This window comes from Sitodiplosis mosellana, unplaced genomic scaffold (genome assembly GCF_009176505.1).
Source record: "Sitodiplosis mosellana isolate CC-2019 unplaced genomic scaffold, AAFC_SMos_1.0 Smas_scaffold_6226, whole genome shotgun sequence".
Taxonomy (NCBI): Eukaryota; Metazoa; Arthropoda; class Insecta; order Diptera; family Cecidomyiidae; genus Sitodiplosis; species Sitodiplosis mosellana.
The window spans coordinates 19979546-19993329 of NW_022601467.1; the positions used below are offsets into that span (position 1 = coordinate 19979546).

A 13784-nucleotide genomic window follows, 5' to 3' on the forward strand; every position below is an offset into this window, starting at 1 on the left:
TTCATTACTCTTACGATTTGAAACCGATTCATTCATTCGAAAACACATTTTAATTTGGGTTTTTTTTTCTCATCTTTCTCTCATCCCAAAACAACAGAAACATCAATATTCACCGTTGAAGGTGTGTATGTGTATCCAGAACCAAATCGACAGAATAAATGAAAATTAATGCACGGTTTGTCATTGGACGGCGTTCGATATTATTGTTAGACAGTCACCGAGATCACGAGTGACAAGCATTTGGCAAACAACAAACACCGAACTAATGCAAACCACTGCAAAAACAACACAACAACAACCGAACCTAGAAACTGATTTGCGGAAAACAGGAACATTTATTATAATTTAAATGAGAAAAAGTGAAAACACCTTTTTAATGATCGTTTAGTTTTATTTTCTATCATTATGAAATTAAAGAAAAAAAAAGCAGAAAAAAAGATTTTATTGGAAAAAAAAAATTTAATTCAAATGAAAAAATACACAAATACACACACAACACAAAATCGAACGAGATGTAAATGATATAAATGGTATAGATAAAAAAAAGAATAATTGTGAAAATCAAAATGCCAATCGACAAACGCCATCAATACAACTAGTTCAGCAACTTATAAACAACAAATGAATCTTTAAAATGAAAGAAGAAGAAGAAGAAGAGGAAAAAAACACATGAAAACAAAAATCACAAAAAAAAGATAATTGAATTATATAAAACTAGCATCAATAACAATTACTAAATATTAATTAAAAAATTTGGACAACACATTTAACTAAATCACAACTAAATGAATATTGTTAAAGATCTACAAGACACGAAAAAGGAAATTGTGAAATAGAACGAATAGGAAAGAAAGAAATAGAAAGAGAGAGAGGGTTCAACTCAAACGAAACCCTTTTTTTTTAAATTGTAACAAATGGAAAAAAAAAACAAACAAAGAAAAAGAAAACAAATTGTGAGAGTGACACTTCAAATGTGCGTAGCGGCTAGCGTTTTGATATTTATGGAGGAGAGGAAATGATAACGAATCAAAGACAGTGCTAAAAATGTGTACTGACAAATGAATGACGTCCACTTTTTATGCAAAAGAGAAATACAAACGAAACACACACACACACACTACAAGACAAAGCAAAAACCGAAAATGATGATATCATTTCCGCTCTTTGATAAAGATTTTCGTCCGAAATTCGGCATTTAATTCATATTTTTTATTAAATCTCTTTTCGTTAGAATAATTTTTCAGTGCACTCGTCCATTGTCGTTGTTAAGTATAAAGATGAAGAGAAAACATTATCTCAATGTTAGATTAGATGAGCCGCGTCACGCCCATTTGAATGTTGCCGACCAAAAAAAAAAAAATTCAATATCGATCGCATTTACACACATTAGGTTGAGATTGAGTATACTTATGGAAGAGTTTAATCAAAACAGCGAAGAAACAAACAGCAAAAACACATAGACGTGCAGATTGAAATGCTTGTAAAGAAATTGAAACCGAATAAAAAACAACACCTAAATTAAGTAAATGAAATGTGTGATTTCAATTTGAAACAAAACAAAATAACAAAAAAATATTATTGTAAATGAGCGAGCGAAAAAGAGAGATTGAGAGTACGAGAGAGAGAAAGAGAGAGAGAGAGAGAGAGAGAGAGAGAGAGAGATAGAGAGAGAGAGAGAGAGAGAGAGAGAGAGAGAAAGAGTGCAGAAAGAAAACAAATTGTAGTTGGGATTGTTTCGTTTTCCATTAAATGAAATGAATTATCGTATTTTGTGCAGTTTAACTGAGACTTTCATCGTAAAAATGGTTTCTCTTATTATAAGAGTCTTATATTTCGTTGTTGAATGGAAATAACACAACTGAATTATATCAAAAAAAGGAAATTCTCTTTATTTCGTGTTTTTGTTTTTTTTTTTGTTCCTCATGACCAAATTATCTATATATCAAGCGATTTGGTTCTATTTTTTCTTTTCATCGGCGATATTTAGTATTAATTTAGTTTTCTTTTTTAAGCATACGGTGGAAATTTCTGGTGGAAGTCGAGACTGTTTATTACTCGTTTTTTTTCGTTGGGAGATAAGTGCCATGCATAAATGTGTTATCCTATCAACAGAGAAAAAAATAGCAAGCAAAACGATTGACTAGTATGATTTGACTAGGTCAAAATGATGATTTATTTTTCTCTTCATTTATTAGACTCAAACACGTTGCTCTGTTTTAGACTATGAAAATGTGTTTACATTGCAATTTTATGCTATTTGTACGTGGTAATTTTCTTTCATCCAAAAGTCATCCGGCTTTTTTTCATGAGTAGTTAACAATAGTAATTTTCTTAACAATAGCTTAACGATTTTAAACATCACGTTGCCAAATCTCAAAGTTTTTCTTTCCACACACACACACACACTGCAATCAAGAAAAATGGAATTTTTTTCTATCAAATAATAAAGTGCAATTCAATGACAAACATTGCTATTCCACTTGATAATACAGTTACTGTGAAGCAGACCAATGTCGTTAGCTAGATCATCGAATATCATCCACGGTGAATCGTATTCGTGTAGGGTCCATTTGTGACCGCCCCATACAAGCGCCAATCTAACGATGTGTTTGCCCAACGTTTAGAACAGCCAAAATGCATTTCCACATTTTCCCCTTAATAACAACTAATCTTCCAATTTATCATAAATTACATTACTCATTCTATTTTCTTCCGCCATTTTCCATTTCTGCTAAACATCATCCGCTCTTGCTTTAAATTACTGTTTTTTGTTACGTTAGAAAAAAAACTGTTTCCTTTTTCTAAAACAAAAATAAAAAAAAAAAAAAAACAACTATACTAATATTTTAATATAAAATGTGATATTTAAGGAGAATGAAACAAAAGAGAAAAGTTGAAAGAATTATCGAAGTATTTTATATGTATAAATCAGAATAAAAATAAACGGGGATAGACATCAACAAAAAAAAAAAAAAAAACAAAATATGAACGTGAACAATGTTTAAAGAAGATAAAAAAAAATATGCATACGAAAAAAGAAACACATAACAACAACAACACAAACAATGAAGGTAACGATGACAACAACCACTTTCCCATTGAACGTATTCTCACAGAATTGATTTTGTTTTTATTTCTCGAATTTCATACAAATCTAAAAATTCTTGCACCAAACAATGTTATTGTACAGCAACAAAAAAAAACATAGCTTAGACAAAAGAAAAACAACTATTCCTTTTAAATAAATTTCAAATGAAAATGATTTGAACAAACAAAAAGACAAAACCATTTTTCATCAACGCATTAAAATGCAGAACTAATTGTTAAACATTTTACGAGAATCGAGATTATCTCATAAACATTTAAATGAACAAAAAAAAAAAACAGAAAAAAAAACAAAAAGATTAACAATCATTTCGATCGGAATGACAGTCGAATGGATAATATGATCAAAGCAGCGAAATATGTAATTTCATTGTGAACAGCATTGGAATATGTTCGATATCGAATGAAAGATAGAAACAACAACAACAACAACAGCAACAAATGAGAAAATGAAGAAGAACGTTCTTTTCCGTTCAGTCTGAACCAAAAGTTATGAAACCTAATGATGATTTTTTTTTCTAGATAAATAGTAGAATGTAGACGGTTTCCTTACCTGTTTTTTATCTAAACGTTTACTTTTTTGCTTGCGATTCATTCAAGACACTTTGAAATTTAAAAAAAAATGAAATTGTAGACAAAATAGAAATAAACAAATATCTAAATAAAAAATCGAATCGAATCGTATTAAAATATTTCTGAGCAGAAAAAAAACAGAAGGAGAAAGAGAAGAAGAAGAAGATTAAACGTTGAGATATTATAAATGTGGAAAATGTGGCGGATATTGAATAGGAGATGAGGCTTCGCAAACAAATTTGTTCATTTGTTATGAAATTCACTACCGACACTTTTCCGTTTCTTTTCTAACGTCGAATTTATAAACATACACACTCACATCAGGCGATCAACCAAAAAGTATAAAAAAAAGAAACGATCTGAAAACTCTCTGCGCCTAATATTTGTGAGACAAACAAAAAAATATGCACATATTTAATGAGGTTTAAATTGTTGAGTGCCACTACCAAAAAAATCGCTCGAAAACACTCGAGTGTGTGATGTTTTTTTCTTTTTACAAAAAAAAAAGTATTTCAAGATCGAAAAATGGAGAAATCAAAAATCAAAGCACCGAATGTGAATAAAATTGTGAATTAGAAAAGATGCGTAACATATTAATCTCTGCTTTGCTAATTTCCGTTTCTGTGTCTCATCATTTGGAAATAAAACAAACCAAAAAACATAGCACGCGAATAGCCATTTTATGAGACCAATTTTCTAATTGAATCACTTTTGATTTTTCCGGATTCGTAGTTTTGATACCATTTTCTAAATGAAAAACAACAATAAAAAAAAACACACAAAAGAAGAGATATCGATATTCACGACACGCCGTCAATTTCCATGTTCATGCATTTTTTTTCTTTCTTTGAACTTACCTACCCTCGAACTTCCACTTGACATTTTGTACCTTGCCATTCAAAAGCGATTTCTTGATTGATTTCTTTTTTTTTTAGAGAAATCATGCTATTTCTACTTGATTTCCACTAATCGACGACTTAAAATAGAATAAGAACAAGACACATTTCTGACATTCTTTTTCGCCGTGAATTTAATTCGCTGAACCGAATGTTTGAGTTGCTACCCTCGACAATAACAATAACAGCAAAATTCCTCAAATCCAACAGCACCATCGAGAGCAGAATTTCAAATGTTTGAAACAGTGTATGTTCAATAGAAAATCTCTATTTTATTGAAAATAACCAAAAAACAATTAAATATTATAGAGCCCATTCACCCGTGCGAACAAAATAGAATACAAATGAATAGAAATAAAGAGAAAAAATGTTGTTAGATGGAAAATGGACTAGACACTTGACAAGTAACACTATAAAATTTTAGAAGGAAACATTTTAGAACAAATAGGAAAATGGTCTCATCAAAAACATCAATGAAGTAGATTACGTCGTTTTGTTAGCTCTGAAAATATTGTGCTAGTAGCTCGATGAATGTCGAACATGTTGACACACTCATTTTTTGTTACTTTTTTCCGTTCACTCAAATTTGGCGACTCAACTTCTTTTGTGCTGTTTCACTTTTGCGAAAGAATTGTTTAAGTTCGAAATTTTTGGAATTTCTTCCACTTTTTTCCATACACAAATCAATAGCCTCAAGCACTTTTGCCCACTCTATCCATTGAATGAAGTAACACAATTTCAATCCTCCAAATATAGCGAATTAATCATGTAGCGGATCACAATTTATTTAAATAAAATCGATAGAGAAAAAAATTAACTAGAACTGTCCCACATTTCATACCATTCACGCACATACTTCTAGTTTTCCTCCTTTCGTTGTCTTCACAGCAGAATCTAACAACCATTCAAAATCATCGACAATAACTAGTGGTGCGTCTAGATCAGCTTGAATTTGGTTATTGTGGATGGTTTTTAGTTGTTGGTGATTTCTGTTTCTTAACTCATTCGATGCACTTTATGCTCTTTTATACACATTAAAATTTATTACCAGAAGATATTTGCTCACTGAATTTGGTAAAGGTTCCATTGGAATAGGACACACACACACACACACCATGTCAACATCATTGGCTGTGATCCATCTCCAGACCATGGAGGCTCCAGTGAACATTTAGGCTTAACAAGTTTAAGCTAACTTCTTCTGAATGCACTTGGATTTTCTGTTTGAGGGCATTGCAACATCGATTCCATTTTCGGTTTGAATGATGCAAAGTTTCATCAAACAATGGCAAAAGAAAAATGAACATATTTTTTAAATGAAATGCAACCACACAAGAAAAAAAAACACTAAAAATTTGTTTAAATGCACGACCCATCCCGAATATTTCGTCCATAGTTTTTAAGAGCACAATCATATTGTTTGCTACATTTGACATGGAACTATTGAACACACAAAACATAAAATATACACACGCGCTCGCCAAGCAAAGCAAATGAACTAAAAGAAACACACACACGAAATGATTGAATGAATGTTTATATTAATTTGCGTCAATCTAATTTTTAGTATTCATCGCACGTTTTTACACCTTCTTTACTCGATCTTTTTTTTTAATATAATTAATTGCTTGTAAACAAAGGGGATATAAAACAAAAGAGCGCTCTTCGACGAAAGCTAGAAGCAACAAATACGAATTGCTATCCGAATTTTGTGATTTAATTGAAAAGAGGACTCAAGATAAGAGAAAACATGTATAATTCATTGATGAGAATATTTTACTTTGCATAGAGTGTGGAGTGGCGTGGTGAGCAAAGGATGGCTGAGCGCAATCGAATCAATCATTGCTAATTTTACTCAGAATTCATAGAAAAACCAATGTGCTAGACACGCATGCCATTTCAACACAAATTCTAACAAATGATCAACACACATAAGCCAAAACAAAAACAAAAAAAAAACAACACGAAGGTGAATGTATCGCGTTTTTAAACTGTTTTCAACTGTTTTCATTATGTACATATGGATTATATTTTAAACGATTGAAATATATACACGCAACACACACACCCACACTCACACAAAGAGCGATCACAGAACGATACAAACGAGACAGATGAACGCGTGTTTGCACGGCAAATCATCGCGATGAAACGATGAGATGAAAATCAAAGAAAACAAACAACAAGATAATATTAAATAGTTCAATAAGGAAATTGATTTATCGAAAAATTACAAATGAAAATCTGAATTAAAAAACAAATAAATGTGTCTTTGAGAAAAGGAAAACGAATAAAAAAAATTTAAACTCAAATGCGGTTTCATTTCGAGATTCTTTTTTTGTTCTGAATATTTCACATTTTTCAGGTTTTTTCTTCAGTTATTTAGGTAGTATTCATGGCATTATGGTAAAATATCGCACATTTTTATCCTTTTCTAGCTGGATATTTCAATTTTCTTCTTGAGAACAATGATTGCATGTGTATTATTTGTTGAAACTCTTCAAAATTGGATGAATGTTATCGAATGCATCGTAGATTTCTTGACGTACTTTGGCACCGGTAAGTACGACTTTGCCCGACACAAAAATCAGCAGCACAATTCTTGGTTTGACCATACGATAAATAAGGCCCGGGAAAATTTCTGAATCATAATCACAGAACTTATCGTTTGTTAGAACTAAACCCTCTAATCGAATTTGAAATTTAACGTCGCAACTGCCGACCATATTTTGTATTTTAAAATCTGAAAATGTCGCTGCAAAATCGAGTTTTTGTATAATTCGAGCATATTTACGGGCGGCCAAACGTGAATCTTCTTCATTTTTTGCACCTGTACACACCATGTTCACCGATGAGAAGATCAAGGCAGTTGTTTATTTACAGCAGGGTTTTTTTAGCTGAGAAAATCCAATTTGAGACATTTCTCATAATTAAATCAGCCAAAATCTTGCTATAGTATGAGCCTGGACCCCTTTTCGAAATATCACCTACAAACGAACGGGAACGAACGAGTGCTCGTTGACCAAGACAAATGTATATGGACACATGGAATTTGATGCGTCGAATCGAAATCGAAATTTTAATAATTTTGAAAACAAAAACCAAAATTCTAGGATTGAGCATTAATTTGAACTGATACTCAAAGTAAATGAACTACTTGAACGCAATCTGATAAATAATTCCACTAGTGTAGTTTGCTTTCAATAGAATTGATAATGGAAAAACAACAAACTAGCAAAACAACAAGAGCAATGTACTAACACACAATTGTAAGACAGACAATTATCTCAATAAATTATCATTATTATTATTGTCAAAAAATTACAAATCGAGTCAAAGTGGCATAGTCCACATATGGAAAATGATCGTGATATTTTGGGGTTGGTGTTGAACTCTTCTTGCTAATATGATAATTTTCAACTGATTAAAGTTTTCTTTAAAAAGGTCTCGCTAAGTGAATTTAAAGTTAGTTCACATCTTAGCATCACGAAACACGTAACGTTTTCTTTAATTCGTATTTCATAGTCATAATCTTTTAAACTTTCGTTCTATGGATATCCTTTCCACTTTGTTTATATCTCATTTTCATCCAAAATGTTGTTTATAATTTTTATTTCAATTTTGTTACTTGAAAACACACTTTCATTGCCTTTGCAACAAGAAAAAATGGGATAATTGAAATTTCGTCCAAAAAAATGAAAAAACCGTCCAAAATTTTTATAAAATCTTCCAAAAAATATTACAAAAATGAAAAAAAAATTGGTCGATTTCCTCATTTTTTTGGCCGGTTTTGAAAATAAAATTATGAAAACTTCCAAATCTGTTATCGTCTCCAACTCTGAAATTTGAATTTTGTCCAAAATTATTCCTCAATTTTTCGAAAAATGAATTTGGATTCATGACAAAAGCCTACCTTTTCTTCACATGATTCTCTTAGAAACAAATGGTAAGTAGAAAGAATTGTATGGTTTTGGATGGTGCAACTGCCATGCAGCTATTTTACAGCACAGAGTCATCATCGTTCGATGAATACTCAGCTTGTTTCCATCAGCGCGTGTATCAGCTAAATTTTGCTGAGAATTTAACCGAATCTACATGCCCTTGTCCATATTTCATGCAAAATCCAATTTGCAAGCACACCCTCGCAATCGCTTTACTCAAGCGTGTAGTTTTGTACATGCCCGAGTCTAACCCCTTAGTTCTCGGACAGAAGCCAAAACGTGGCCAAAAATCAAACGCCAAATCGGCCTTGCACAAGCCAAAAAATTGATTATTATAAACTCAAAGCACTCTACAATCAACATGGATCTGCTGGAACTGACGAAAAACTTTTCGTCAATTACCGGTATAAATTGAATGATGACTTTTGCAGTCCTAGAGTCACAAACTAAACGTGTAATTACCTAACGCTTCACATAGCCTTTGTCCTTTCGGAAACGTTTACCAAAGGTTATTCTGGACTGTTTATCATCTGACCACTTACCAAGCATTTCCATCTTGATTGTATGATATATGTTTTTATGTTATTCCAAAGATATACTTTTTAACTTCATTCAGCCAGAGCTTGGCTGTGTTAAATAACAAAATAAATAGATATATACAATAAAACAGTAGTAAACAGTAAGAAAATATTCGCTTTTTTGCATTTTTGTCCTACATTTAGTAGATTAATCAAATTTTAAAATAAAATCAAGACGATTCAATAACAAAAGTTCTTTTTGATATTTAGAAGAAAAATTGGCCGAAACAAAAAGTGAGATCATCAGCGAACGTACAAAAAGAGGTAATAGAGCAGTATAATTTACATACAAAATGTAAAACCACTTTTATGTAAATAAAATAACATTTGAATGTTAACATAGGTACTGGTTCTCACGTTGGTGCCGTTGCCGCTGGAGGTGCAGTTGTGGGTGGATTTCTTGGTGGAGCATCTGCCATTTCGGGTGTAGGTCAAGCATCGGTTCGGACATAGAAATATGTTTACCTAGATGTTCTATACTGCATAAATATGCCGAGCATAGACGCGTACGGACGACCGTGCGACGAACGTATCACCAGAGCCATCGTTGTTTGCTGTGTATTGTATTCATACGGGCCGACCGTGCATTGCGAGACGCACGCGTTAGTGTGTGTATGAATACACAGCAAACAACGATGGCTCTGGTGATACGTTCGTCGCACGGTCGTCCGTACGCATCTATGCTCAGCATATTTATCTTGCATAGAAATATGCCCGAACCGATGCTTGGTGTAGGTTTGGGTGCTGCGATAGGATCAACAATTGGGACTGCTCTAGCTCCTGGACTCGGTACTGTTGCAGGCGGTACTCTGGGCAGTATCATTGCAGGTTAGGTGGATCGATTTTTCAAATTCGTACATAATCAAAAACGATTAGTGCGCGTTTGATTTAGCATCATAAAAGAAGAAGCTTTTGTCCTGGGGCATATGTTGAAAAGTCAACTGCTCACTAAATTTTCATCTGATTCATTTCTGGATGACATTTTCACATTTTTGGATGAAATATCTCAAAGAATAACACCTTTTGATGCATTTAAACTGGTATATTTGGATTTATCGCAAAAAATTACCTTAGAAACTTCGATTTGAAGCCAATCCAACGCTATTTTGTCGCTTTTGTAGGTCAAAATTCAAAATTATCCATTTTTCACTACTTTTGCAAATACTCACCTTGGGATACTCAAAAATTTCTGAATGCTTGGCTGAAAACGACTTAATTCAGCTATTTTAACTTAATTTTTGACATGAAATCGATCTCCGGTGTCTTTTTATTGTAGGTGCAATCACTGTTACTGGTGGTGCTGTAGCAGGAGCCGCTGTGGGTGCAGCTACTGGAGCAGCTGCGGCTGGAGTAGAATGTTCAATTGAAGCATGTTAACTTTCGGAAATATTTTATGATCACAGATGAAAAAAAAACTTTGAATCAAACAAAGAAATACGTCTAAAATATGACGTTAGCAGGTTTCCTTCCAATATTCCCATTATAATGACAGGACATTTTTTCGTCTTTGATATATATTATGTAAATTTTAAATAGAAATTGTATAGCTGACCTGAGAATAAAAATTACGTTTTTAAACGTAAATTCGAGAATTGACTTTGATGTACAATTTCAATTTGATATCAAAATACTCTAACGAAAATAAAAATTCTCTTTATATTTCAATAGAAAACCTTGAGAAAGATTTTTTTAATAAACATGAAACGGCATTTTGCTCAATATCATGAAACAAATTGAATACTCACATTTCAACGGCTGTTAAGTTCCTTTGAATGTACTTTCAGTATTTCGTATAAGAAACAGTTTGGTTGAAACCGTATGATTATATGAGTACCGATTTAATATCACCGCCATCTATTGGAAATAGATTTAAACAAAGAGCTACAAATGTTGCGAAGAAGGACAATTCATAAGAATGTGGAGAACGTTCATGTCCGTCGACCGGATTCTTACAGAATTTTAAAATATCTAATCTAATTCATCTACTTTAAGTTCTAAAATGAGAAGCAATTGAAAAAAAAACATATTAAATATTCTGAACTTTTCAGTATCACCGTTAAGAAGTTGCATACAAAATTGAACAGGGAGCAGGACATCATGTGTTATTCATTCACCGCCTAAATTCAAGCAGGCTAAAAATTATACGAAATTTGTTATATGTATGATTATTTTCTTAAGCATAATCGACATCTATCTTCTCAAACAAGACTCAACACGATACAAACTTTTGGTTACAATTGAAGTCATAGACATCAGCTGAATATTGGCTGCTTGTAAGATTTAAATTGTAGTTCTGTGAAGCCGCCATTTCAATTGTTCAAATATTAAATGATGACTTTGAGCCAACGTATTTTTACACTGACAAATTATTAATATTTTCAGAACATTTATTTTGTTAACAACTCTATCAATAGGAAATTGAGATTCATTCGAACATTAATTACTATCGAGAATGAAAACCAAAATTATAAAAAAAAAATCAGCCTTTGCTCAAATTAAAACTTCGTTTGATTCAAATCGAAAATTCCATTCAACATCCAGGAAGTGTCTGGTTAAAGTTCAAAACCAGAAGAACGAAGAAATTAAATCTTCAATTAAAATCCCATTTAGGAATGCGTTTGATCATTGATCACAGAGGTTTGTGATTCAGGATGTGATTGAAATGGTTGGTGACATCGTTGTTTCATTGCATTCCATGCAATTCGATTTTCATTCGGTTGCACCGTTTTCCAGTCGAATAATTTATCTGCGATTCATTGCATTGAGACATAAAATAAGGTCCGCACATCCGGCGAAATCGAGAGAGCGACCGTTAACTTTAGCGATCGTCGACATTAGGAATGAGACTGTTGACGGCTTATAAGCGTCGTAAATGTTGGTTTTATTCGTTCATTGGAATCGCTTTTCATTTGTTTTTTTTTTCTTCTTCTGTTTGTTCGCTCTCTGTCTCTTGTTGCTATTTTGCATGGAAAATGGCTGAATACAAAGAGGACTGAGTGCACGCGGGCATAGACGAATGGTGGCAACGTACTTTTCACTGACAATTCATTCTTCAGTGTTATTCACACTCTCTGCGGAGAAAAATACATCAAACGAAAAATTGCAATAGATATAAAAATAGACGCGTTCTCTCGCTCTCGCTTTCGTTCGCCCTGTGTGATCATAGTGATCGTGACGGGCAACATTTTTCGCATCGATCAAGTGTGTGCGCTTTTTTTTTCTTCTTCTTCTTCTTCGCCGTTTCTTTCTTTGGCCTGTCTTTCAGATCTCTTTGAGCGCACTTGTGCACAAATGCCATAAATCAAAGTGTGTATGTCTGGACTTGCCATTTCGTGTGTTTTATTTTCTCGTCGTCAACTTTTTTTTTTTGTGTGTTGCTGTTGTTCTTTGCTCTGCAAAAAGCAGAAAAAGAACATTCAACCGCACGCTCAAGTTGAAAGTTCTTCTTCAAAGTGTGAAATTGAAATTCTTGTTGGAATCGAAAGTCCGTGCGCGAATGATGGGTTGAGTTGGCGTGCGCGCAATGCCACGCACAAGTCATGCAAACCCAATATGAATAATTTATGGATCATTAAATTTATTGTTGCCAAAGTCAAAATATTTATTCGGTCCAATTTTAACGCTAATGCATATTTCATTGTGTGCATCTGTGCACTGGCGATGTTCGATATTCGCACTCGAAATTCAATCCGTAATAAATAAATTTAATTACCCAAGTGCCAACAACAGCGGCACCGGCGGCAGCAGCAGCATCATTCAGGCGGCATGCCCCAAATGGACCGAATGTGCCACTCGAACTCACTCGAGTTTTGCAATCAGTGTCATTTTGCTCTCGCTTCCTCTCCGGCACGCTCATTGCCAGTGTTTTTGATGTATTTTAATTCGTTTTGGTTTGAATTTCGACAGCTGGAGAATCAACACATGGCCGAATAAAATTTTGAGCATGCATCATATCAAAACAATCATTATTTTTATTCGAACGCACACTGCCTTTGATACCGATGATGATGACGATCACTTGTATGACACCACCAAACGACAACAACAACAACAACAACAATGAACAAATGAGAGAGGCCGAAATTTTGAAGCGAATGTTTTTCATTTTTAAGCAGTTTAATGTTATTTGCGACACATTGGAATGCCAAGCATTCAAAAATGCGATGAACTGCTCGTTTCGGCTTCGATCGAATGATGTAATTTGAAGTGACAGCACATACACACTCATGCCGTTAAATCGACAAACACTTGCCTGCCATCATGTGTGATTGCATGATATCTAAACGGAAATCTTTTTATCTAATTCCATTGTTTGTTTATCATTCGTCTCAATTCCATCGTGGTCAATGAAAGTGGAAATTATATAATCTTAGACCGAAAACAACATTTCATAAACAACATTTTCCACGGAATTATTTATTTCTTCATCGCCACAGCGAATCAACTAAATGCTTCAGCAGGGGAAGAATCGTCAATTTCGGTGATAAAGAGCAAGTGCGATAGAGGCAGAGAGAGAGAGAGAGAGAGAAAGCGATAGAGATTTTAATGAAAATTAACTGATGCCACATGGAAGTGTGTGTATTGCACTCATAATTAAATGTGAAAATCTCAAACTGAAACATTAGAATGTGTGTTTGGTTAGAAAAAGAAATCGTCACCGTTGTGCGTCGCTCATCTCAACTGCAGCCTCA

The 13784-nt window shown here is 33.4% G+C and overlaps 1 protein-coding gene across 9 annotated transcripts in view; it reads left to right on the forward strand.

The window, feature by feature from the left end:
- LOC129578795 (cyclin-dependent kinase 14) overlaps positions 1-6819 on the forward strand; it is a 175253-nt gene extending 168434 nt beyond the window's left edge. For all 9 annotated transcript variants that reach the window (XM_055467921.1, XM_055467919.1, XM_055467920.1 and 6 more), the window contains one exon: positions 98-6819. In XM_055467921.1, the coding sequence (XP_055323896.1) occupies positions 98-162 (65 nt within the window). In that variant the 3' untranslated portion in view covers positions 163-6819. The remainder of the gene's footprint in view (positions 1-97) is intronic.
- Positions 6820-13784: the final 6965 nt, after the last annotated feature.